The 26,486-nt window shown below is 44.0% G+C and overlaps 2 protein-coding genes across 2 annotated transcripts in view; both read left to right on the top strand.

Annotated features, from left to right (window-relative positions):
- LOC146445267 (galactosylgalactosylxylosylprotein 3-beta-glucuronosyltransferase 1-like) overlaps positions 1 to 7,414 on the top strand; it is a 29,670-nt gene extending 22,256 nt beyond the window's left edge. The window contains exons 4-6 of the mRNA XM_085070616.1: positions 121 to 417; positions 886 to 993; positions 4,086 to 7,414. Coding sequence (XP_084926742.1) covers positions 121 to 417; positions 886 to 972 — 384 coding nt within the window. The 3' untranslated portion in view covers positions 973 to 993; positions 4,086 to 7,414. The remainder of the gene's footprint in view (positions 1 to 120; positions 418 to 885; positions 994 to 4,085) is intronic.
- Positions 7,415 to 11,188: 3,774 nt separating this feature from the next.
- LOC146445266 (beta-1,4-galactosyltransferase 3-like) lies at positions 11,189 to 25,170 on the top strand. The gene is made up of 6 exons (XM_085070601.1): positions 11,189 to 11,744; positions 18,432 to 18,667; positions 20,322 to 20,512; positions 21,049 to 21,171; positions 23,869 to 23,973; positions 24,879 to 25,170. The coding sequence occupies exons 1-6, from the start codon at positions 11,507 to 11,509 to the stop codon at positions 25,018 to 25,020; spliced, it is 1,035 nt and encodes a 344-aa protein (XP_084926727.1). The 5' UTR covers positions 11,189 to 11,506; the 3' UTR covers positions 25,021 to 25,170.
- The last annotated feature ends 1,316 nt before the right edge of the window (positions 25,171 to 26,486 follow it).

The raw sequence follows: 26,486 nt of genomic DNA, 5'->3' as shown, positions 1-26,486 counted from the left end.
TGTAGGAAGTCAACGGGGGAGGACAGGTGCCAATGAAAGCAGAGGTTGGGGTGCTAATGGGTTGGGACAAACGTGGTGAGGTTCAATTCTCACAGCACTGTCTCTTTTTTTGGCACACAGATGCGCTACACAAGGAGGGTGTCGGTCTGGCCAGTGGCTTTCGTCGGGGGGCTGCGATATGAATCCCCAAAAGTGAGCCCAGCAGGGAAGGTGGTGGGCTGGAAAACCGTCTTTGACCCTAATCGCCCCTTTGCTATTGACATGGCTGGATTTGCTATCAGCATCAAGTTGATTTTGGAGAAGCCTCATGCCAGTTTCAAGCTGGAGGGAGTTAAAGGAGGCTACCAAGAAACCAGTCTGCTGAAGGATCTGGTGACTATGGATGGGCTGGAGCCCAAAGCAGCCAACTGCACAAAGGTGAGTAGGACAAGAAATCTCAAAGATACAGTCTCCTTGCTGGGTCCTGGCTGCTTTTACAGCCTCCTGCCACATTCCTCCACCTTCCACTGTGCCTGCCCTATGCTGGCACACATCAGTGCCAAATGCTGCTGGGACAGACAGATGTGAAGCTCAGAGAGAGCTGAGGAGCAGTGCTATGCATTCTGTGTAATAAAGAGCTTCAGATGTACAATTTGTGCCCAGATTGCTTCTCCAAAATCCAGAATTATTGGCAGAGGGTTGAGTCTGGGATTTTGGTCTAAAATGATGCCTCCTTCTTGTCACTGTTTCATGTGCCCATGAAGTGTCTCCCAGGATCAACCCTTTTGAATCACATGCTTCAAACAGCCATGAGGCTCAGATTTCTGAGGATCCCACCCAATGGATGCAGTACTGCGTTGTTTCCATGGCATTCAGAACGCCTGAACTCTTTGTGATTCTCTCTAGGTGTTGGTCTGGCACACAAGAACTGAGAGGCCCACTCTGGTTAATGAAGGCAAGCGTGGGTTTACAGACCCCAGAGTTGAGGTATAAGCAGAGAGCCAGCTCCAGGGTGTGAGTATCTTTGTCTTTATTGTTTTTAGCAAGGTAAATAATCTGTACCTGTTTCCTTATTTAAGCTATTATTTTCTCAAAAACTGCATATGTGACTGCTCCAGTAATTCACCACACCACCCTTTGGACAAAAAGTAGATTTTCATCTTTACCCATGTATAGTCTGCATTTCTTACTCAGTCAAGTCTCCTTGCTTGAAAAACCATATGGGAGTTTTGCCTGACAGAGAGAAAAGCGGCAGCCAAATCCCCCAGTTTCACTCAGTATTAATGACAAGCCAAATTCCTGGCCCCTGGACTTTTTGATCCACCTCCAAACTCTCTTTGGTGTGGGAGTTGTCCTACAGCATGGAACAAGATCACACTCCTGCAAGCAACCTTTTTGTCCTGGCAGCCCTGCCACCTGTGCTGTGCTTCATGCATCCACCTTCAGCTTTATCCTGCATGAACAGCTGTGGTGTGGGTGCAGCAGGGAAAGGCTGATGGAATGCTCAGAGCACCTCAGAACAGGAACCGGCAAAGCACAACCTACACAGACTCTCAGTTGGAGGTGCTTGGTACCAATGCTACCAGAGCTAGGAATACATCTGCTGCTGAGGAGAAATAGTGAAGGCACTAGGAAGTGCCTTTGCAGTTCACAGAGCCAGGTTCAGCAGCAGGATGGGGGATTATGGCAACCACTGCAGGTGACAGCAGGAATGTATCAGAAATCATTCCTGATGTTCTTAGAAAGAGATTGACAAAGAACAGGCTTCAGAGGAGCTATGACCTCCTCTGGCAGATGCCATGCCCTCTAAACTCAATGGTAGATTCTATCCCAAAACTCCCAAAAGAATAAAAGTATCATCTCAATTTTGGCATACCCAGCTCTTTCTGAAATTGCTCATATCTGTGTCAGGACACAGGATGCTGAATGATTTAGTCCTACTTTGGAAGATATTCCGGGACTGCTTTTAGTTCTGACCCCGATATATACCTAAGCTCAGCTCTAACAGTGGAAATAAAACTGACAGCTTTTATAAAGGCAGTCATGAGTATTTCAACTCCTGCACTGATCTCCTGTGTGCATCACTAGGAGCTGCACTCAGCACTTCCACAGCAACTCATCATCTCTGAGTGACAGCCACACAAATAGTGCAAAGCAATCCTAGTGCCTGCACACCCAGCAGCAGATGGAAGGGACAGGAGTCAGTTACCTAAACATAGACACCTCATGCTACCACAGGGACCTTGGGGTAACCTACCCGGTCCTCCTACAGGACACAAACCCTGTACTATTTCTGACAGCTTTTTATTAATATTTCAGATATCCTAGAAACCCATAAATGATGCCAGATACCTGTACTTAGGCAGCTCCTCTTTTCACCAGTGCTTTTGTGAGATCCACTAGCAGCAACAGGCTCATTTTGCACACTCACCCGTGCTGAGTCTGCAGCAGCCTAAAGCTATGATTGCCCAAACTCAGCTCATAAGGACTCAGAGTCCAGTTAACTGGTCTGAAGGAATCACTTACATTGTAAAGGATGAGCAGGCTTATAAAAACTCAGATAGATTAGACCCTTCTTAGATAGATTAGACACCTCCTACTTGCCAGAAGAGGGGCTGACTGCTCCACTGGAGATGCAGAATGCAGATGTGACGTTTTCACAAATGTGCCATTTATGGATGGGCACTTTTGTCCTCACCTCTCTCCCTGGCCAAACACTCAGCCATCCTCCATAACAAATGCAATGGACCAGCTATGGATTCCCATGAGAATGACTCCCCATGAGTCATTTGTTGTGAGAAAGGAAAGCAACTGGTCTAAAAGATCAAGACACTGCCACTGATTCAGCAGCAGGACTTGCACCTTTATCCAAGCCATCCCCTCCAATGGTTTCAAGCAGATTGTTGGCTGGGTCAGCCTTGCAGATTTTGAAAGATCTTTGCACTTGCATTAGCAGTGAATTTGACCACAATCCCTTTTGCACCACTGTCTGTCATGTGGGGCAGCTGCTCTGATCTGCCAAGTTTGGCAGGTGGCATCTACTGCAAGAGACACATGCAAAGTAAATTTCTTGACAATCAAGGGCAATCAAGCAAAATCGTTAGATTGCCGCTCTTAAAATTTTAAATTGAGATCTCTGCCAAAGGCTACTGTAAGGAGTAGGGAAGTCCTTACTATCAAGGCTGCTGAGCTTCCAAACCTTGATAGACATGATCTAGATAAGCCAGTGCTGAGAAAAAAAAGAGGCAAAATTGTTCCCCTGAGGATCTTCTCTTATTAAACACAATAGGAAGAATGTTTCCATCTTTCCCTCCTGCCAATTAGTCCTCCTTGCAGATAAGATCAAGCCAGCTAAGTCCAACACCTTCCAGAGCCCTCCTTCCATTTAAATCCTGCAGATGTGAGTCAGGCAGACGTTGCTTGGTGTGGGATTTGGTACTCTCCTAATCTCTGGTTGGACCACTTGCATAGCTGCTTGCCACAGAGCAGCCAAAAGCTGTTACAGCATACATCCCTGCCAATTGTATTGAAACACCCTTGAAACACAGTCTTTGGCTTCTGAGAACATGAGATGGAAATTAATTTCACCTCATATTTTATTTTGTTAAAGTCCTGAAAACTATCACGGAAGACTGGCGTTATAAAAACTACCTATTCTTATTGCTAACTTTTATTTACAGGCATCCAAAAGAGAAGAATGTGCTTAGGTTAGCATAGGACTCCTGCTGCCTTGTGAAATTTGGAAACAGAAGGTTCATCTGCATTTCAGAGCTTCCAGACAGACTGAATAGAGATCCTCAGATCTCATCCTCCTACTCTTTCTTTAAAAAAATTATCAAAGAAGTTAAGATAATGACTTTAAGTGCAGACAAAAAAAAATCTGTCAAAAACTTATCTAATTCGTAAATAAAATCTCCCAGCTAAGACTCTAGTGCAGATAGAACAAGCAGCTCTTCAGCTATATCCCAGCCCAAAGCCATGCACAGTGTGGTTGAGGAACCTGTTTACTGATGCCTGCAAGGAGTTTGCCTGAGCCAGAGGATAGCCCTGTTACACTGGATGTTGTATTTACACCTTCTTACCTCACCTTGTGTTTGTTTTGACAGAGGCAGAGGGCTGTGATTGCTCCTGAAGTTCATCAGCAGCCATAGCAGCTGTTGCACCCTGCCTGTCCTGCCCAGCGCTCTGCTCCACTGCTGGAGGATGATAAACACCCTCAAATGTCACCACTCCAAACAGCTCCCACTGCCCAAAGAGGTGGTAATAAGGAGGGACAGAGCTGATGTGGTGTCCTGAGATCCCCCCCACCTGGGAGAGGAGTGCTTCCCTTCCCCACTGGGCCCTGTACTTTTAACCATTCATTAAAACTTATTAGATGTGTTCTCAACTGTGCCAGCACAGAGGCTGAAATCTAGGATGGGTGCAGGTGCCTCCAAATGTCTCTCCTGGCATATTGCAAAACCTGAGCTTCAGTACAGCAGCTGCAAGCTGCAGTAGTTCAAGGACCGGAGTTGTCACTAAAGCACAAACATGGACTTGTTGGCCTGAGGCTGGTGTGCTCTCAAAACAGCTTGAAAGCAAAGCTAGCATGAGAGTCTCTCCCTCTGAGGGATGCACTCAGATATGTACACAGTTCAGCCTTCAGTGTTGGAGAGGAAGCTGTGCTGAAGAACCTCATTTAGGGTTTGGGAGTTCAGAAGGGATCTGGTGCCTATCTCTCAGCGCAGATCTTGAACTGTTCCTGCTTAAGGCTGTTTTGGAAAATGCCATCCAATGAGTCTGTGCATCCCAGGCACAGACCCCTCTGGATGAAGTTCCTCTCCTGCTCAGGGAGACACAGCAGGTACTGTACCTCAAAGGCCATGCCTCTGTGTCTTGCTGCACAGACCAGAAAGCAGGGGCAAAGATGGGTGGACTTGAACATGTTCAAGGCCTGGAAGCCTGCTGCAGCACCATCAGGTGCTTCAGTAGCCTCAAATCGTGTGCATGGACCTGCTTCCTAGACCTCTAGAGAGGGAGACAACTCTTTGAGAGGGAGGTGGGTGAGAAGTGCTCAGAGAAGAACCCTCAGCCTGCACTCATCTGCTGTGAGAACATCAAGGAATGTGGAGACATCATCGGGAAACCTATCTTGAACACAAATGACAACTGAAATAACAAATGTGGCAAGGTTTTCTAGCTGAACTTTGAAAGAAGTGTGTGGTGCTGTGAAGAGAGTCAGTGTCATATGGAAGGGTTTCCCTTTCCCTCCATAAAACAGGAAGACAGCCAGGTGGGAGGCAGCCTACAAAACAGGAGGTGCAAATGAGGACTGAAGGAAAGATGCACTGGATTAAAAGCACAAGTGTTGGCACCATATGTGTGCGTGGGGAGTGGAGTCGCTGTGACTTTTCCAGGAAGATTCCTTGAATGACCCAGAAACCCCTCTGAGCATATCTTTGAAACCTTCTTCACTCAGGCCGTGAGAAACAAGGCCTTAGGCATTCAAAACACATCAAGGATTTCACAGCTGGGAGAAAATTATAAGCAACTGAGTCATCCCTTGCCCAAGAAATCCTGGGCTAGCAGGAAACTTATTTATTTGTTGATTTATTTATACTAGAATTCTTCTCTGCCTATTCCTTGTTTAGTTTTGGTTTTTAGCTTAGGTCACGTGACATATTCATGAAGAAAGAATATTTCCCCCCTTGCCTCAGAACAGTAGAGCTTGGTGTTCACTGAAGAATGTCATATGTTCTGTGCTCCCTGGGGTTTCTTTACAATGGTATCTTAAACTGGCAAAATAATCAGAAACACAGCAAGGGGGGCAGTACAGTGAAGGAAATTACAGTTCCTTTATGCAATAGACGTGGGTGGCACTAAGTTTCTGGCTCCCAAGCAATCACAGTGAGGTAAAAACATGAGCAAAGGACTGCCTCACTCAGCAGGCAGTCCCCATGGGATCTCAGGAAGCCTCCATGAAGGGGGCTCTTTGAAGGGTATCAGAGAGGGAGTTGGTCCATATTTCTTAAGTGGAGAAGGAGCAGCCATGCATGCTGCTATAGGAGGGGGACAAAGTAGGGGAGGGGTAAAGGGGATGAGATGCCTCCTTTCAGAGAGAGAGACATGAGAAATCAAAGAATAGGCGTCAGAGAAATCGAGACTGCATTTAGTGAGGCTAAGGCCAGGGTCTGTCTGGATGAACATACCAGCAGTACAAGGCCACCCTGCCAAGCTGTATCAGCATGAAGAAAATACTAAATGGGCTGAGAAAACAGTGTCTTGTCCAGATCCTAGAAAGGTCCTTACAGAGCAAGGGTCTGGTATACTGGCACTGATAGCATGAAGGAAGCCCAGCATCCACAAAATGCCTTTCACTCTGCATTTGTCAGAGCTTTCTGTCCTGCCCTCTGCAGAAGGTAACAGGGCTTGCACTCCAGTGGGCTTTGTGAACCCATCATGCCACCAGGGAGGTGGGCTCAGTGCTTCTACCCAGCATTAACCCAAGTCCCCTTCTTTGTAGTTTCAATGAAGGAGCAAGAGTGAGGGAATAAAGGAGCTGATTTATGATCCTCCATTTTCTCCTCTGAGATGGGCAAGGTTTCTGCCCGTATGAACAGGAGGAGATGTGGTGATTAATTCTCTGGCCTTTAATCTCATACAGGTCCTACACAGGGTTTAGGCACTGACAGTGAGTGTTTGTAGCAAGGATCTATTCCCATTGCAACAGATCCCACCACACATGTTTTTAGAGAGTTGTTCTCTCTACATGCTTATAAGAAAGCAAAATTACTCTTTCTGTATGTACTATGCTGTCAGTTCAGTCTTGCTCAGAGTCGGCTCTCAAGACCAGCCCTATTGCACCATCTTGCCTCAGCCTGGCCCTGTGGAGCAGACTTTCTGTGACTCAAGAACTACATAGTGCAGAACTGAGACCTTGTATGGACAGCATGAATGTATGCAGCTGATACTCCAGGCTAGCAGACATGTGGACCTGTTCAGCACAAATACTCTTTTCCCTGTAGAGCAGCCTGGGGAAAGCAAGGACTGCTGCTGGCCAAGGTGTATCAGCTAAGGGTGGCTGAGTAACTGGCATCACAAGTTAAGATGATTGTTCATCAGCAGAGCTGGGTGGGAGAGCCCAGGACAGAAGCACCTGTCAGGGTTACAGGCTTCAGGGGAAGTGAGTGCAGTAAGGAGGGAAGCTGCAGATCAAGCCTGAAGTATTTAAACAAGAGAAGGCATCCCAGCGCCTGGTGTTCACTAACATATTAGTACCTGATATTCATGTTCTCTGAGATTCATCCAACTCACAAACCAATGAATATTACTAACCTTTCCCGTTGCAGAAAATACTATTGATGAACAAAAGAGAATGTTGAGAAAGAACTTTTTAATGGTTATTTATTTATATTGAATGGTACTAGAGCATTATTAAATATGATGTGAATAGTAAGATATTGCACTGTCTTGTCTGCAGCCTAAGTGCTTACTCCTTTTCCAGGAAAACACAGAGGAATCTATAATGGAAGAAGTATCCATTTTAGTTGTTCTCATTTCAAGGCTACTCATATCACTCTTCATCTGATCCAAACACTACAAGAGCAAGTCAAGCAAAAACATTTCAGGTCCCTGAGACTGTTGCCTGCATTATGGAGATAAAGGCACTGGATTAGGAGACAGGAGAGTATAGCCTAAACCCCACATGTCTAGCTGTCATTTTGGACATGATGCCCATCCCTGCTGAGACTGCTCTGCAGAGATCCTGCACTCAGGAGTGAGTGGTGGTCAAAACGTAGGGCAGACAGGCAATTCTCCATCCCAAGGGGAAAGGTGCCACAAGCTGTCTTAATGAAATGTCTGTTTGACAGGAGCCTACTGTTGGCTATTCCACAAGCCTGGGAGAAGCTTGGATATCCAGGTCCTGTTTCTAATGTTCTCACTAATTTACTCTACCACTGGTCCAAGGTACATGAGATCAGCTGTCTGGGGTTTTTAACAATGGGGCATCCACCTCCCAGAAACATGGAAGCAGTTTTAAGACTCTTCTGAGGAAGCCTTGCTAAAAATTTAGCATACTAGAATACAAGCCAAACTCGATTCTGTGTAATAAAAAAACCACATTCACAAAGGTGTTGCCAGAAGAACAATGTGAAGTGTAGAAGCCAAGATCCTGAAAAAGGCTTAGAGAGAGCTGCTGTGGCCAAAGTACCTTAAACATCCACCTCACTAGAAAACAGTGTTACGGTTTAAAACCACCTCACTCCCCAAAAATGAGGGACAGCTCTGCTTGTCAAAAGCATCCACTTGTAGAATTAATGCTACCTTCCTCTTCACTAACTGGAAACCCTGGGGACTGGGAGGGCAGTGGGTGAGGCACATTGACCAGCACTGTATGAGCACTCAGCCTGGTATTGCTCTGTTACACCAGCTGTTCCTCCCCTCCTCGGGCCCTGCATTTTCAAGGGAAAGATTCCCAAAGTCACTTTGCTGCACTTTCAACAGGGATCTAGTGCAGCCCCCAGGAGGCAGGGCATGGAGGAGAACGGGAGAGAAAAAGAGCAAGCAAGAATGAATCTTTTTAAATAGAGTGAGGCACTTCTCTCAGTCTCTCATCATGTTCAGGCCTGATTGGAGGTGAAACTGCACTTGGAGGGAGGGAAAGCCCCCTCCCCTGGGACACTCCAGAGGCTCTCACACAAACTTAATTTCAAGCTCTGTTGAAGATGGTGTTTGGTTTGGTTTTGTGGGGTTTTTTCGTATGCATTCAATTTAATTTCCCAGGGAGTTGTGTGAAAATGAGAAAGGCAGACCTTTGACTGTGAAGCCAGCCCAGTGCCTGTTTCTTACAGATCCAGTCTCACATTGTTTTCCTCCATCACTGCCCTCAATAAATCTCTGCACAGAGGTTGCTAAAATGCCCTCCACCTCCCTTCCATGCTTCAGTGGAGACAGTTACATTATTTTTTTTTGCATTTAAGCAATCCAATTCATTTTTAATTCAAAACACACGCTAGTTTCCACAGCCCTGTTTAAAACAGGAGCACTGTGACCTTCAAAAGGCTCAGACCTGCTGGCACCATGAAGTTCTGACCTGTGCTTTTCTCTCCAGTCCCAACTTGCTTGCTGTCTGATGAGGAAAAGCTTGTGGTAGGTTTATGATCCACTCATTTCAGTGCTGATGGTTGAAGGGGAAGGAGAGGAACTGCAGTTGGTTTGGGAGGTTCCTGAGGGAGACATTCCTGGAGATTCAGCTCTCCAAGCCCGAACAGAAAGACGTGCTGGCAGGCTTCTCTGCAGACAGCTGATCTGCCTAGCTGTATTTAGTTTTCCAGTCAGGAGAACAAATATACACACAGGGGAAAATACAGATTGGGGTAGGCTGTTGCCTTTCCATCTGACCTGCTTCTTCTGCCCAAGAACTGGCACAAGGTGGCAATTTTTACAACTAAACCCTGACTGCAAGGAAGTTAGCAGAGCCACTGATGTGGGGCAGCTCTAGTGGGTCCAGCTTCTCCCTTCTCCAAGACAGATGGAGGGAGACATGCTTTGTCCAAATTGTTCCTACATTGAGATTTCCTACTGTAACCCAAGGAAGGATTGCAAGTGAAATGTATAGCATGACTAGCCCTAAAACAATTGCTGTCTGCAACCCCAAATCATTCCATGAAAATCTCGGTTCCTTTCTTTCTTTCATAGCTGATGCAGAGATTAATTCTTTCCTGTCCTTGGCATTGTACTTGCTGGAGCTATCAGCAGAACAGCGAGTGTGGCTTTGTTTTATGGAGGGGAAGGCAAGCAGGGTGGGTTTGCCGTGCTTGTAGAGGGAATGGCACAAGGAGAATGTAAACAGTAGAGACTCATTGTGGTGTACAAAGAAAGCAACCTTTGCAGCAGCAGCAGCATTGGGTGGGTTTCAGTAAAGCAAGACTTTGCCTGGGGAAAAGAAATGTTCTCTACATTTTTTATTTAAAAACCCAATTAAGTTAAAATTAAATGTGAAATGATGACAATTTGCATCCAGGCCTTAAGCAATCCGCTTAAATTGAATAATGGGTTGTTCTCTGCAGGAGAATCACTGAGATCAAGTTTCCCACAGATGTGTCCCATACATCTCAGTCAAAATCTGAAGCAAGAGTACTCCCAGCTCCTCACAGAAGTGCTATCACTCTCTCCCCCCCATCTTTTTCCCATGCCAGCCCATTTGGAAGGCAACCAGCAGCACATGCTTCACAAATCACAGAAAGGATAAGACTGGAAGGGACCACTGGAGATCATGTGGTCCAACCCTCCTGCTCAAGCAGGGTCCCCTACACCACGTTACTCAGGACTGTGTCCAGACAGCTTTTGAATATCTCCAGGGAAAAAGACTCACACTCTGCCTGGGCAGCCTGTCCCAGTGCTCAGTGCTGGTCTGGGCAGCACACATGGGATTGGTGCCTGCCTGGCAGCTATGCCTTGGAGCAGGAGTTCAGGGAGCCTGCTCCTTCTCACAGGTACAGATTTCCTTTTAGCTTTTTAACCTTTAATTTCCCCTGAGTGCAAACACAGCCAATGCCAGCTCTTCTCTGAAGCCTTGTAGGAATTTAGTATCTGTAAAATGTGTTTTCCTCTGCCACATTTAAGCAAAAGCAGGCACATGAGAGCAGGCAGATGACTGACAGCACAATCTAAGCCCATTCTCTTTACAAAATCAGCCAGACAAGAGAGAGGCACAAAAGCTGACATTTTTAGAGTAGCCCCCTCTCACAGGGGCCATGCTGCTCTGGTCCCTTCAGGCACTGGCTGAGGTGCATCCATTTCACAGAATCGCAGAATCAATCAAGTTGGAAAACACCTCTGAGATTATGGAGTCCAACCTATGACCAAACACCACCTTCTCAACCAGACCATGGCACTGAGCGCCACATCCAGTCTTTCCTCATACACCTCCAGGGACGGAGACTCCACAACCTCCCCGGGCAGTCCACTGCAATGTCTAATTTCCCGTTCATCTCTCCCTGACCAGTTTAATAACCGGTTGAAAGTGGGGTGCTGACCGAGGAGACGACACGGGGTGCAGCCCCTCTCCTCCTCCTCCTCTCCCTCCTCGCCCCCATCGGCGACCACTGAGGGAGGGGGAGCGAGGACTACACTTCCCAGAATGCCGCGCGGCAGCACGGCCCGCCCCGGGCCCGCCCCGGCCCGCTCTGCATTCTGGGAGCTGTAGTCTCGGCGGAAGGCAGGCGGGCGGGGGTGGGCGGGTGCTGCGCCTGTGCCACAGCGAGCCCGTGCCGCTGCCCCGGGGCTCTGAGCGGGGTGGCCTCGGACAGCTCGTTCCCTCCTCCAGCCCGCCCGGCACAGCTCGCCCCGGGAAGGGGAGGTCTGGCTCTCGGCGTCCCGATGAAGCCCAGCTAGGAGAGCACGCTGCCGCCTCAGAAAGTTGGAGGAGAAGGAGGGGAGGAGGAGGTCTGCACGGCGATGTAGCCCCGAGCGCGGAACGGCAGCCCGGGGAAGGAAGGCACTTCAGCTCCTCACCGCCCTGACCCCGGAGCATGGGCTAAACACTATGTTCCTCTCCCGTGTGGAAAACCACTGTTTCCTGCTGTTTGTGTTTGTCTTCCAAGCGATATTTATCCTCATCCTCTACCGAGGTGGACCTGCGAACGTGTTGCGCGGGATTTTGGAGCCGCCCGAGGCGGTGGATTACTCGAGGGCGCACGATGTGTACACAAACCTCAGCCTGTTCGGCCGGGCTGCCCGGGAGGACACCCTGCCCTACTGCTCTGCCAGGTCCCCCGTGCTGGGTACGTATGAACCATTCGAACGCCCTGAAAGAGCCTCTTTGGTTTGTCATAACCCTGAACGTGTCGTAAATGTAAGCTGTATCTCTTCGAACTTTGCCACTTTTGAAACTGGTGGTGTGCTTTACACTGACCGAATTTGCTCGTGTTAACCAACTTGTTTTTCTTGGTTATGGGAGGGAAAGTATTTTACTGACCTAAAAATTTCCAGTACTAAGAGTTTGGTTACAAAGATGGCAAGATTGTAGAGCAAGAGGGAAAACAGTGCGTGGTGATAACATCAAGTTAGTAATACTTTTTTTTTTTTTTTGGCAGTCCTGTATAAAATGTCCCAACGATTCAGTAACTGCGTAATATTGCTCTCTGACCATAACTCCTGGGTTCTCTGTCTTGGCCTTATATCACGCCTGTACTTCAATATGAATTGATTGAGTTGACTTGAAGTGTCATTTGTGTGAGGATGTAGCTTGGCACCTCGCTCTTCATGGTGATCTTTTGGCTTATGATTGTTACACATCCTTTAGACATAGAAAGTTCTTTGTTAGACTTTAAAATCTGGTCATAGGTTAATTTGTACTTAAAGCAGGACCAAATTAGAGCTGATCCTAGAAGCAGCATTCATCCAGCTGTTGCACTACTAAAACAGCTGAGAGATTTTAAGTACAAAGTCAAACCTATAAAGCGAGTGTGTTGCTAGTAAAGTGGTGGTGCATCTCAGGCAATAGTGAATCCCTTCGACTCAGCCAGCCATGAATGGATTAAGTTCTGTCAGCATGCACTTTGAGCTGGTTTGGGACCATCACCTTCTTGGAGTACTGTGGAGTAAGTTACTCTTGTCAGGTTTCTCCATACTGCACAGGTTTCTGCATCTTTAAATGTTGTACACAGCTAGCCTTGGACCACCACTCAGTAGTGTCCCTGCTGTTCTAGGAAAGCTGATCATCTCACATGGAGCCAATTAAGAGCAAATGTCTGCCTGTGGTTCACGTGGAAGTTCTGTGGGAAGGCAGTGCTCTTGTGTCATTGCTTACTTAGGTTAGAGAGCTCTGCTGGGACCCTTTGGATGAGCCTGCTTAGACTGCAGTCTTTGTAACAATGCTTGCTCTTTTGAGTTGTTTTCCTCCATCCCTTCTTGCTTGCAATTAAATTAAATTAAATACACACAGTATGTATGATGGAATTGTAGGATAACTTTGGGCGTGTGTTTCAGCATTTTCCTCAGAAATGGCTCTACTAAGTCCTGAAATCCTGATAGCACAGAGTGTTTTTGCACAGGTGCCAGATGTAATGGCCTCAGTGCACTGCAGCCCATCAGTTCTGGGAAGCTACAGTTCCTTGTTCCAGGCTGAATTGTTTTACGTGGAAAAGCACAGCAGAAATGTGAACAAACCTTATTTGTCTCCGCTACTGATGAAAATCCTCTGTTATAAAGAGTCAAATGAGACAGCTTTAGTGTAAAAAAAAAAAAGGAAAAGAACCAAACAGTTCTGCAGCTTGCCTGCAAACCATCAGATAAGCAAAAGTAGTGACATATATGGAGGAGGCAGATGCAGAGTAAAATTACACTAATCTGTGCTCTTAGAGCTGTGAAAATTTTTAAGAACTCTTCTTCTGCCCGTCACTGAGAGTGCTGAGAACAGGGGATTGTCCTGCAGGCAGTACTTCGGAGCTAAAATGCAAACATAATGTTCATAGACAGAAACAAACAGTAAGCTGGCTGGGAGGAAAAAAAAACAACCATGAGGCAAAGTAATTGTGGAAGCTTTGCTGAATTAAAAAAAAATTGAGTTGAGCCTATGAACCATTGTTGAGGTGAAACAAGTACTTTGGAACACTGGTACACATTCATCTTAAGAAAAATGAGCTCTCTGCTACAACTTTTACTCCATGAGAGTTCCCTTTAAATGTAGGAAGTAAATTATTACTTCTGGTATCACTGCATGCCAACCTCTTCTGGGTGTTTTGCTTTTTTTTAAACTGAGAAATGTGCTATTTTGTGAGGGAGTTGTCCTTTGTTTTGTATGTGATGGGTGCATATGAACTGAGATATAAATACTTTATAAATGTCTTGAATAGTTGTTGCCATCGTCTCTCATGAGACTGATGTTTCTTGGAAGCATTATATTGGAGAGAGCAATGCCTTTTAATATTAATTTCATAAACTCTATTAAATGAGATTTCAAATCAATTCTTGAGGACTCAGCTTCCAGTTCAGAGCTGATAATAAGTCACCATGCCCATTCTAAAGCGTGTTAAAGTAACTGGAGGGATGCCAAATGGCTTAAATGGTTTCTGCATCAGGGCTTTTATGAAGTGCAGCACTTTTTCCATTTATATATGTAGTAGATCATTTTGATAACTGTTTGAATGTAAATCAGCTTGCAGCTCATCTGTCTATTTCCTGCCTCCTGACTCTGCAGCACCTTGGTTCTTCCAGGGCTGTGGAGTAAGAATTAAAGCATAATTGCTAATAATCCCTGCCTTAGAGGAGCTAGACTCCTTCTGACTAGTGGTACTTTTTTAACACCTAGAGGTGTCCACTGAAACTTTTGTGACCAGCAACTTGAAAAGCAGTGCAGGTATGCAGTGTCTTCAATAATATTGTGAATAAATTGCTCGAGTTCCCTCAAAGGTTATGTTTCTACACAAATAACCAGTTGCCTGTTTCCTTCTCCTTTGTTTTTAGAAAAATGAAGTGTTTATATGCCAGGGTTGTATTTTAAACATAACAAGAGTAGCTTTTAAATTCAAGAACTGACTTTCTCTCATTGCATGCAAGATGTCTTGTTTCAGTTCATCTTTTCCTCTCACGGGGAAGAAGTTTGATGTCAGAAGACTTGGTTTGGGGTTTTTTTGGTTTGCCTTTTTTTTTTTTAAATTATTATTTCTGTTTTGGTTTAAAGGGAAGTACCTTCCTTCATGCATGGTATGTGCTGAACAAGTTAGTTTGGCCCTCAAGGACTTTAATAGTTGAAAGTTCTGTCAGTACCTCTGCTGTTTATAACTTGCTCATGCCACGGAAGCATTTTTTTCCAAGCCCTTCTTAGAGCAGTTACTGCCTTTCACTCCCATCTGTCATAACCTTTTCATGAGCAGGACCATCTGCTGTATTAGGTAGCTCCTGCTACATTTTCTAATGCTGCCAGTTTCTTCTCTTGGATTTAAGGAGAAGTAAAAAGGTGGCATTGCTAATGCTGAGATTTATTTTCAGGTGCCACTGAGGCAGCCTTGTATTCTATCATTAGAAGCTTATGCTTAAATGAAAGCTGTTGGCATGATTTTTTTTTTCCCCCAAGCAGTGGTAGAATTACACAAAAAAGACTCTGTTAATGCAGTGTGTGGTGCTGCACGATCTGAGTGCAGCATTCACCCATGCTGCTGTTCCTGTTTGCTCATCTTGTGTGAGTTCTGCTTATTCTGATTGGATTTGGTAATTCTAGCTGCAAACTCTAAATATGTGGCAAGGAGTTTGGAAGTCCTGGAGTTACTTTCATAAGGTGGGATAGATATGGTCCAAGTCAACAGATCCCCTGATAGGGGATCTGGTTTTGCCTAGAAAGTAAAGCAATCAGGGAGTGTGCTGTCACTGTTAACAACACAGACAGGGAATTGTGAGTCCTAACTCTGCACACTGAAGTTTCACATTCATTAAACAGCCTCCATGTGATGGTACAGGCACAGAAAGAGTTTAGGAGCCAGGCCATAGAAAAATTGCTTTGATACTTCAGGGTGTTGATTCTGTACCCTGCCTCAGCCGGGATCCTGTTCCTTCTAGTATGTCTAAGATGGGTTTTTCCTCCTTTCCCAGAACCATGCTTTGGCAGTTTTATTTGTCCCCCTTTGATGCAGCCTGCAACTGCTCTGTTCACATTTGGGATTTAATTGGATTAGACTGCATTAGCCTTTTGTTAGTTGGACAGCATGGAGACATGAGAGCCAGAATGTAGCTTGTAGCCAAGGAGTGTAGGGCAGCCAGAGGTTTTGGGGATATAAGTCACACTGATTTTATTTTTTTCCTTCTCTTGGCATATTCTAGATTGAGTTTCTGAGCTGATTTGTTTGAGATATGGAGCCAGGCAGCATGGGAGAACATGATATCTTGAAAAGCCTGGAAAATGCAAAAGTTACACTCCTGAATGCTGTGCTTGGGTATGGAAGGAGAGAACAGGAGTGAAGCTATTCACATTATCTTACTCATGCCCTTATGTTCAAATTAATACCTTGGTTTTTTTCTGGAATTTAAGGATTATTGCTGCAGAATCTTACTCTTCAATACAGAGTCCCAATCGTTTTATAGACAACAAAACCCTGTCTTTGTGGGAGAATAAAAGGGATTAATTCCCTTTATTGTATTTTCCTTAGAACAACTATCTGTAGTTTAAATCCCTGAATATAACACTTTTTTGGCAAGCTCCATTTGTCATCAATTCAGTGGTTAATGGTGCTTTAGTTGAAAGATCTGATAATCAGAAAGTCCATAAATCTAAACAGCAGCATAAACAAGTTGGTAACATTGTTGGGCTGAAACATGGGGGTCTTAAAGGTGGAAAAGGAAACTGTATGCACAAAAGTAGGAAATAACATCATGAAATCTTCACTGTAAATGTGACCTAGATTCATGACCCACGGAATGATTCTCTGAAGAACCACCCTTCTGTTTCAGGTACAAATATGTGACAATGTACTCTGCTTTCCTGCTGAGGGTAATGTAGTGAAAATCAAATTCTCCCGTGTTTTAAATAGTTTGAGGAGGACCGAAAAGTGATATTTAAGTGTCAGCTACTGCAAATCTTGCTGATAAGCAAAAGTCAGGCTTTCTTTGTAAAAACAAACAGAAACCAATGAACAAAACCCATGCAGTGGGATTCACAGTGACCTGGACGTTTGTGACAGCATGAGAAATGGGATCAGCGGCTGTTCAGACTGACATTCAGGAAATGCCATTTGTGTGTTCCTTGAGGAATGAAAGGAGACACTAACCAAGCATTGGGCTGCCCATCAGAAATGTGAGGTTTACCAACTTCCTCATTAGTACCAGAATTCCACTTTGAATCTTATGGCAAATTTAGTCCTTAAGCCTTGTTACTGCTCTAAAAAACCTCCAACCAACCCAAAACCAACCAACCAACCCCCCCAAAACCCAAACCTTCAAAACCAATGAACGGATGTAGCTTTCTTCTGTGTCAGTTAAACAGGATGTGGGCACAGGCAGGCTCAATTTATTTTGTTTTGGTTTGTTTTGTTTTGTTGGTTTTTTGTTTTTGTTAGAATTGTAGCAGAGACTTGGATATATGATGGGCTGGAAGAAGCATATTCTGGACTTACCTGCTCATTTAGTCTTAGAACACACCTGTACCTTTTTCTGCTCAAATGAAAGCTGCTAAAGACCAGGCCTAAATATTTGCTCTCTCTCAGGCTTCATCATCAGAAGGTTTTTGAGAGAATAGTTTATTTCAGTGGTTTAAGAGGGAGTCTGTCTTAAAAAATACTGGAAAACTGATTTAGGTCAGCCATGGCATTAATGACCAGCTTAGGAAAAAAAGAAAATCTTATTTATAGCTATAAAAAAACAACAACAACAACAATCTTGCCTTACAGACTTCTGGTGCAAAAAAATAATTTGCCTTTGGTAGCATGGCCTGCAAAGAATTTTTTAATGTAACTGTGATTTGAAATTGTCAACTTCTAATTATGATGTAGGTGAAAGTTTTTCCCTAGTTCATTTAAGCTTTAGATGTTAATCTTGTTCTGCATCTGTGCCTTATTTTCTTAAAAGCTCACAGTTGTAGGAAACCATTAAGACACACTGATTTCTATATAAATATAAGTCTTATTCTACTTCTGGAAGCTTTTCTCACTCGCCAGGAGGACAGGCATTCAAATAATTGTAGAATTTGCTTATGCATATTGCAGCAAGGATATTTGTGTTAAAATGGTAATTGACACTTCATATTGATTCTTTTTAACTTATGACTTGTCAGTATTTTTCCATCTGAAAAATGGAAAAATTATTGTAAAAATGCAGATTTTCTTTTTTTAATTAGGTAAAAACTCTTTAACATATCCAGTGTGTTTTGTATTTCAAATTGAAATGCTGAGTAGAGAAACAATCACATATAGTTTCTTTTGCTACCCTGTGCCTGTTCCTGAAAATATAGCATCTTTCTCAGTTCTGTTATCTGCTTCTCCCAACATTTTGAAGTACTGCCTGCTTATCCCAGTGTATAAAATGAAATAACATAGCAAATACAGCCATTGTGGCATGTGATTATAACATCAAATTGGACTTGAAATGCTTTTAGAGGTAAAGCAGACATTTCCTAAAGCATTTGTATTCATCCAGGCTTTAAACTGTTTCTCCGCTGACCTGCTGAATATCCACTTGCACATCTCTGCCCTTGAGTCTCTTCTGAAAGAGGCTTAGAGAAATTTTCCAAATGGGTGGCAAAAGCAGATGTGTCTCTTCATCTTGAATAATTTTCAACGCTTTTTCTTTCAGTGAATACATTTATTCAAGGATCTCATCTAAGCAACACAAGACTGTGGTAGGCAGCCAATCCCAGGGAGAAGCAGCTGTGCAGCAGCCCAGTGAGACTTGCTGGCTGTGCCAGGACTCAGGGTGGTAGGTCTGAATAAAGGTGGAGAAACATCAATGATCTTACTTGTTCTTTTTTGTGTCTCTCCTTACAGTGGGTCCATTAACCATCACCTTTAAGGTGCTCCCCAGTGAAAAGATGATCATGAAGAGAAATCCTTTTGTTCAGCCTGGTGGCCACTACAAGCCACCTCACTGCTTTGCCCGCTACAAATCTGCCATCCTTGTGGCCTACAGGAACCAGGAGAAGTACCTTCGTCATCTTCTCTACTACATCCACCCTTTCCTGCAGCGCCAGCAGCTCAGTTACACCATCTACCTCATTCAGCAGGTAAATGCCAGTCAAATGTGCCTGGTGGGAAGCTCAGCTATGCCAGTTAGGGGTTAGGTTCTGAACAATAAATGGGACTCTTCTGATGTGGAAATACTGTTTAATGCATGGGCTGAGAGGTGGTCAGATGTAAGCTGTCCCATCTCCATGGCTGCTAATGATTGAAATATCATACCACTTCTCAAGATCATCATTCTGCTCTTAATTGGTTCTGTTGTGGTTTTGTTTTTCCTGGGGGGATAAATTTGTCACTAAGTGGTTGTGCTAGTTTGAAAGTAAACCAGCAGGAGAAATGAGCCCCCACACAATCAATCACCTTGAGAAGGATTTCAGGTCAGAATTACAATTTAATAGAAAGATTACAGTAAATGTAATACTACAGAAGCGCTGGCTTAAACACACAGAGTCAGAGCACAACCTGGCCCCTGTTGGTCAGGGTGGTGGTTGCAGTCCAATTAAGCAGTGGTTGCAGTGCTGTTGAAGTGATGGTTGCAGTCCTATTGAAAGCAATGGTCGAGTGGAAGGTCTGGTCCTCTTCTGGGTCCCTCGAGCCGTGGTGGTGTCCCAAGTCCCCAGCTCGAGATTATATTCGGTCAGGTTCAGGTGGTACCTCCCCCGGGGTGGAGAGTCTCACAGTGGAATGATGTAGTCCTATAAGTCGTAGGATATTTTTGGAGTCCCTGATCGTTTTTGCCACTATCTGTTCTGCTGGTGCCACTGAGTTCCTGACGGCCCATTAGCAGAGAGGATCCCTTCAGAATGGGTTCGACTGCTGCTTCACCGGAGGGAGTTACCACAGCTGAGTCACTGGTGTGAAGAAAAGGAAACACTGTCCTGCCTCACAGGGTTGCCTTTTTCTTTGTCTCATTTAACTCCCGGCTGAGCCTGAGGGGTGGGGTGTGCACCGGGCAGCTAGTCTGAATGACCCATCATGAACAGTTTGTCAGAAAATGACAGAGGGAAGTAGAATATAGAGTTTGTTTACACCCCACATTAGCACTTTCGTTTTGTAACCCAGGACAGTGGTAACACGTGTTTTCCTCTTTTTGAGAGTTGAATGTAGTTCGTCTGTAGCTTGTCAGTTTGGCTACTGAGCAAAACCTGGAGACTAAATGCTGATGTGAAGTTGGGTGGTTTTAGTCTGTGTCAAATACAAACATGTGGCTTGAGCCTGCTGTGGGGCAGCCTGTGCAGGTCAAACAGTCTTTTGTACCTGCCATGGACTGGTGTTGCAAAAGGTCAGTGGCAAGGAATAAGTTCCGGACTCATCAGTTAAAACCACTGAACAGTTTACTGGGAAGGCAAAGAACCATTTTTTGTTTGACCAAGATCATCTGTTCTCTTTTGTAAGCTTTAATAAACAGTAGTCAGGGCAAAAGTGTTGCTGTGCAGATGTAAACCTGAGGATTGGTTTATGGATCTCTTGAAAGTCAGCCTTCTTCAGGTGCCAGCAGTGCATAGCCCCTGACACAGCAAAGCTGACAATTGTTGGGAATATTGTGAAGAGGATGGGTGATATTTGCAAAGTTGGGAGCATGGAATTTGCAGCCACTATGGATTCACTCAACTGAAAAGGGCTTTTTGACTAAAACAAATTTAAACTGAGTTATCATCTTTGTTGTTTCAGTGAAGAAATGTAGGTTTTCTTTGCCAGGTAGGGACTGGTTCATTTAACCGAGCAAAGCTGCTCAATGTTGGTGTCCGGGAAGCCATGAAGGATGAAGAGTGGGACTGTCTGGTGCTGCATGATGTTGACCTGGTACCTGAGAATGATTATAACCTCTACATTTGTGATGAATACTATCCCAAGCACATGGCCAGTGCCATGGATAAGTTTCAGTATACGTAAGTGCCTCCATTTCCTTTCTGTGTCTTAGTTTTGCAGTAGTGACTTCCCTAGAGAAGGATATTCTTGACCTAAGCATGCAATCTTAAATGTTTCCTTGCCTGTATTACCCTGTTCCACAGTTACCTCAGCTTGGCAAATGAATGGCAGGTTTCTGTTTGACTTTCCTTCAAGAAAAAAGTATAGGGTGGCAATACTGGATCATGTGGAATATGATGTGATAGGATACAGGTACTTTGAACTGATCCAAGATATGAGTTTTGAAACCAGCTTTACTTTGGTGTGCTTTGGGGGAAGCTGGTGGGAAACAATGAGGGGAATGGAACATGATGGGAATTACACTGGGTTTACTGTTTTGGGGTTTGGCATTGTCATGACAGTGTCTGCAAGTATGCAATTAATACATATATGACTTGGATCACGTTATTAGTTGTGGGGGACAGGTATTAGCCTTCAATAGTGATGCTTTGGTTTTTGTTGGTTGGGGGTTTTTTTGGGGGGTGGTGTTTGTTTGCTTGTTTGTTTTCTCTTTTAGTCTGCCCTACAAGTCCTTTTTTGGGGGTGTGTCTGCTCTGACTCCAGAACATTACATGAAGATGAATGGGTTTCCCAACACATACTGGGGCGATGGTGGTGAAAATGATGACATTGCTACAAGGTACCAACACACAGGACAGGCTTAAAATAGATCTGAGCTGGCAAGGGAAGCATAGCAGCACCCTAGGAAAGGAACCAAGGCATTGTTCCTTTATGTGCTTGCAGAATCACTGTAATCCCAAATGGTGTTGGTATTGGGAATGCTTAATGTGGGAAGATGGTCAGAACCTGTGAGTCCAATCACTGTGTGCTGGGAAAACAAAGCTTTTCCATTTCTGGAGAGCAGAATGTTACTTCACATCCTTGTGCCTTCAGTTCCAGGGTTTATAACCACTTGTAGTTGAGAGGTGCCTCCACTGATGTTGACAGCCCCAAGGGAGGGAAGGAATCTGCAAGCTTGACGAATAAGAAGGTACTTAGCTAATTCTCAGACAGTTGGGAATTTAAGTTAAGTGCATTTAGGTTGCTCCAAGTGTTACCTAATCACTGATACCTGGCATTAAGGAACACAAGGAATTCTGTCTTTTGTCTGCAGTGCAGGGTGATGGAGAAGCCTGTGTACCAGTGTGAGTCAGTGACAGCAAGAGTTGATGGTTTTTCTTGTATTTGGTTGCCATGGCAGCAGCATTCTATAGATGAGTTTAGTTCCAGGTGCCTAATGTGAATTCTTCAAGTACAGAATCACGGCTGCAGCATCTCTATTCAGCTCTGGAATTGCACTGTGCACCTTTATGATCCACCACGGAGGCAGCCTCATGGGGAGTGTATAAAACTAAACTGACCATGAAAGCCTTTGTTATTTTTGTCTTGCATAATGTGACAAGTTACACGAGTTTTTTTTTTTCAAAGCAGTATTCATCTGGGGATCGAAAGCCAGATTTTATAACATAGAATTGCTCCTTTGCTTTTCAGAGAAAGCCAACTAAAAGGTTGTTTAGAGAGTCAGTGTTTATGAAAGGAATAGAAGGCCAGGAAAAGAGATCTTTACATCAAGTACTACAATGCTGGGTCTATTCAGCTGTTCTTAGTATAGCTTAGGCATCTAATTTGGTTTTCAGTACCAGGGGTAGAGTCATGCCAGTTATGCATAGGAGTGCAGTTCTTTGAAGAGAATCCTGTAAGGCAAATGAATTATATAGCTCCCAAAATAGCCCTTTCTGGAAGGGAATTAGAGCATATGTTTTCAGAGAAAACTTAGGCTAATGATTAGCAGTGTTTTGGCCCAGAGATACATGGAGGCCATGGACAGTGTCTGTTAATGATTTATTCACATTCTGAAGTCTCAACATGCAGAAGTTAAGAATGAACTGGCTGTTATTAATGACCAGCTGGCATTTGGATTTTAGGAGGTGCTTGAGCACTTCTTACCATGTAGCAAAAAAAATTTTTTTTTTTTTGGTGACATTTCAATGTCCAATTTCAAAAAGTTCTGTGCAAAGATGATTTTATTTTTTCTGGGACACTGCTTATTAAAGCAGAGTTAGTGAAAAAAAACCTGCCAGCTGCTACTTATAATTGGCAAACTGCAGTACTCTGTAATACAAGTCATAGCAAAACTAGGATCTACCTTTTATTAGAAAAAAACACTATTCTAATTGGAAGCACTTCTGTTTTAACAATTTCAATTACAGGAAAGCCTATTAGGCTCTTCTTAACATTAAATTAATGTATTATCTGTTCCATGCTACAGTTTTAGTCTTCTTCTGCAATGCAAGAAACTGTAATAGCAAAGCTGGTTTCGTGTTCTTGCTTTTTTACCTCTTTATGATTGAATGTGCCATAAGCTTATGTTCAGAAAACAAGAAACTTTGTCTGAAACTCCATCTGATATAATAGTACTCTAACACTGTCAATGAAGTGTTATAATCATCTGATATTTCTAGCCTAACAAATATTTTCAGTTCTGTAGCCTTTCAGCTTTATAACATTCCTGCTGTATCAGATCCTGATGGAACGCAGTCAAACGCTGCAAACATGCCAGTTAGATAACCGCAATTGAGCAAACATTCATTCTTACATTCACAGGAATTTTCTGTGCCTAAGGGCTGTCCTGTGATAACAGAGGTTTGGTAGCCCTGGCACTATTAAAGGCACTTTTATTGGCAAAGTAACATAGATGCTATCAGCAATAGGTTGTGGGTTGCTTGAAAGTCACCCAAAATACTGTTTTTAGAAGCTCTGTTCTGGAATTCTGAGGCTTCAGTTCCTCTTTTCTTATCTAACTGTCCTGCAGCTGAGCTTACATATGTTTGTCTGGTGCCTGTATTTATCCCTAATCTTTTATGAACCAGTCTAATGAGGCCATCTGAATAAATGGCACTTCTCAAAGAACAGAGAGGCTTAATCTGGTTTTGAAACGCAGGACTGGCTTCCTTTCAGAAACTGCAAACTGCAAGTTCGAGCTCTTTTTCCTTTTTAAGTTTAGGTGATAGACCTCTAGGCAGCAAAAGCTCTGCTCTTAGGAGGAAGTGGAATAATGCTCATTTGTCAGATTGCAGGGGAAGTGCTCTTGAATGCTGTGTTTCTTGTAGTTCATTCCCTGCTTGCTGTAATCCCCTTGTGCCCTGACAAAGTGCACTGCAGCTGGGAGCCTTCTAGCCCAAGCCTGGCCTAGAGCCCGCTAGAGAAGATCATGTGGCCCTGTGCTGCTTCTGCACTTTGTTTTTATTGCATCAACACTGAAAATCATCTCTGACTATAAGCCTGGAAGTGGCATCTTTATGCCTGAGCATAAACACTTCTTTATGTTGTTTTAAAGGGTCCACTTAGCAGGAATGAAAATAGTCCGGACATCACCTCACCTTGGACGCTACCGAGTGATGGACTACAATGAAGAGACAGAGATACAAGAGCCTTGGAGAAGGTACCTGCTGGGGCTGGGGGCTGCTCTGTGCCTTTGGGCAGGTTGGCTGTTGCTGTCATCTTCTTCAGAACAGGCTCAGCATGCCTCATGGCACTGCTGCTTTTCTCCTTTTGGGAGGCTTACTAAAAGCAACCCCCAGTCAGTTTCAGCTGAATCATTTGGCTTCTGTTTGAAGGGTTTCTCCTGGTTTCCTGCCTTTTCTTCTATTGTGAAGGACACATGCCAGCTAGGAAGCTAACACATCAGACTGAAACATGAAACTATTCAGAAAGTAAAACTTAAAGAAGAAATATTGCAAATAGGGAAATTTTGGTTTGAAGAGGCACTGTGTTTCAGGTTCCCAATTATAAAAGCTTGCTCTTCAGTCTGTGTGGAGTTACAATGTGCCATTAAAATAGTGGAAAGCAGTATTCTAGTTTGAAGACATGAGAAAGGTGCTATGAGAGACTTTATCAAAGACTGTTTTATATAGAAGAGCTGGAGGAGGGTGTTGGGTCAAGTGTGGTGGAGGCTTCTCATACCGACAGTGCAGATTTCTCTTTATCGTCTCAAAATTCAGGTTTCCATAACAACCCTGTCTAAAAACCTACCTACAGCAGCCTATGTGCACCATTGCTGCAAACTTCTGTGTTGCACTCCCAGCTCTCTCTAGGCTGCTGACAGCTCCTTGGCTTTTGGAGACTGTAGCTGCCACCTCACTGGTTCTCTCTCTCTGATCAGGGTCCAGTCTGAATTGTCCTCCTTGTTTGGAATACTCTGTGTGAACTTACTCTGATCTGTGTAGTTTGTATCATGGGAAGAATTGTCTCAGGGCTATTCTGCCCCCTGGAAGACTTCCTCTGCAGCTTCAGCTGCAAATGTCACCTTCTTTCTTCTAACTGCAGGTGTTCTTCTTCTTTCCTCAGGCCTCCTTCCCACCACAACACCAGAAAAACATGGAAAGCTGATGGAATGAATACGTTGCAGTTCAGGCTCCTTTCCAGGACAAAGCATCCTCTTTATACCAAGATCACTGTGGACATTGGATATGTTCCCCCATTTTCTTAAGAGACTGAAAACAAAAGCAGAGTTTGGGTGCAACATGGGCATTCAGCCAATACCTCCCATTTTCATGTGGAGTCTGCCCCACCAGTGATCAACCCTTTTGCCTTTCACTTTTCTTCAGACTGTTTCAGATTTAAAAGACGCTCCAGGAACAGGGATATGATTGATATGATATGATATGATATATGATATGATATGATAGCAACTAAACAGTTTGTGGCTTACTGTAAAAGTTGTCCAAGTAACTGTAAAACTAATTACTGAGCCATGTCTCTGTGACAGTAAGCTGATCCAAGCTTTCTGGAACCTTTGTTCCATAGCTAGGTAGCTCTGTCCTGCTTTGTACTTAAGTGTTAATTGGGATGCAAGCCATTCTGTCAGATTTGCCTCTGATGTGTTGTATTTTGGGAGTGTTGAAGCCAGTCACAGTTCTATAAATATCTTTGGTGAATTTGAGTAAAATAAATTATGTGTTTGGCTTAAGAGTTTTATAAAATATTGAATAAACGTGTAATAAAAGAGAAAGTTGCCTGGAACTAGACAAACACAAGTTTAAATCCCTGATTTTTTTTTCTGACCTGAACCACCGGTGTTTAAGTGTTTTTATGGTAGCTGCAAGTAATGCAGACTGAATGGGACCTGAGGCTGTCACCTACTCTAACCTCCTGCTCAGAGCAGGGAAATTTATCTAGTCCTTCAGCTATCACTCAGACATTAAATATCATTCAAGGCTGAGCTGTATTCAATATAAAATACTTCTGAGAAATTAAATACTAAAGGAAAAACTAAGTCAAACATGTCAACAGTGGAGCTCTGACCATGGCAGGAATGCATTTGTACTTACCTGACTATGAGACTGACACAGTCTGCCCAAACCCTTGCCCTTGCTGTAAACTTTCTTTCTCTGCCAAGTCAGGCTGTAGCACTGCCTGCCAGGTCCAGTTATTTTGAGAGTATGACATGGGGTGTTTTGTCTTGTTACTTGAAGATACAAAAATTCCTTCATCACTGAAAAGCTCCATGTATCCCTCTATACCTACAAACATTTTAAGTTTGAGTCTTCTCTACAGCTGGAGTTATGTGCTAAAAGAAACTCTCCCAAGACTGGCTTCACATCAACATGTAAAGAGTTAAATATAATGTAGTAAGGCAAGTGCTCTAATCAAGATTTCTGCACAAATCCTGCAGCACAGTGGAACAGTTATCCACAGACTTTCACCTGTTTCTTAAGCAAGACTCAGAGATGATAACGGCCTGGGTATGTATAGAAATGCACACACTGCTAACAGTATGGCCCAAAGCATTAAAACGTGGAGAGGAATTTTTCTCCATCCAACACAGCTGGCCACTGCCTTTTCTTCCCGATCTCTGGAGAATAACAGGCATCCAGCTGTGGAATGAGACTTGGATCACTGCCATGGGACACATCAGCAGTCCCTCAGCAGGGGACGCTGTGGTGTGAAGGATGA

Source organism: Lichenostomus cassidix, chromosome 1 (assembly GCF_008360975.1).
Source record: "Lichenostomus cassidix isolate B80296 chromosome 1, HeHo_3.0, whole genome shotgun sequence".
NCBI classification, from domain to species: Eukaryota; Metazoa; Chordata; class Aves; order Passeriformes; family Meliphagidae; genus Lichenostomus; species Lichenostomus cassidix.
Note: the sequence above shows the minus strand (reverse complement) of the source record. Positions and strands in the feature narration are given on the sequence as shown.

Coding starts and splice junctions, on each gene's coding strand:
- LOC146445266 (XM_085070601.1), top strand. CDS start 11,507: ATGTTCCTCTCCCGTGTGGAAAACCACTGTTTCCTGCTGTTTGTGTTT. Junction 18,668..20,321: donor CCATCTACCTCATTCAGCAG/GTAAATGCCAGT, acceptor TTTCTTTGCCAG/GTAGGGACTGGTTCATTTAA. Junction 23,974..24,878: donor ATACAAGAGCCTTGGAGAAG/GTACCTGCTGGG, acceptor TTCTTTCCTCAG/GCCTCCTTCCCACCACAACA.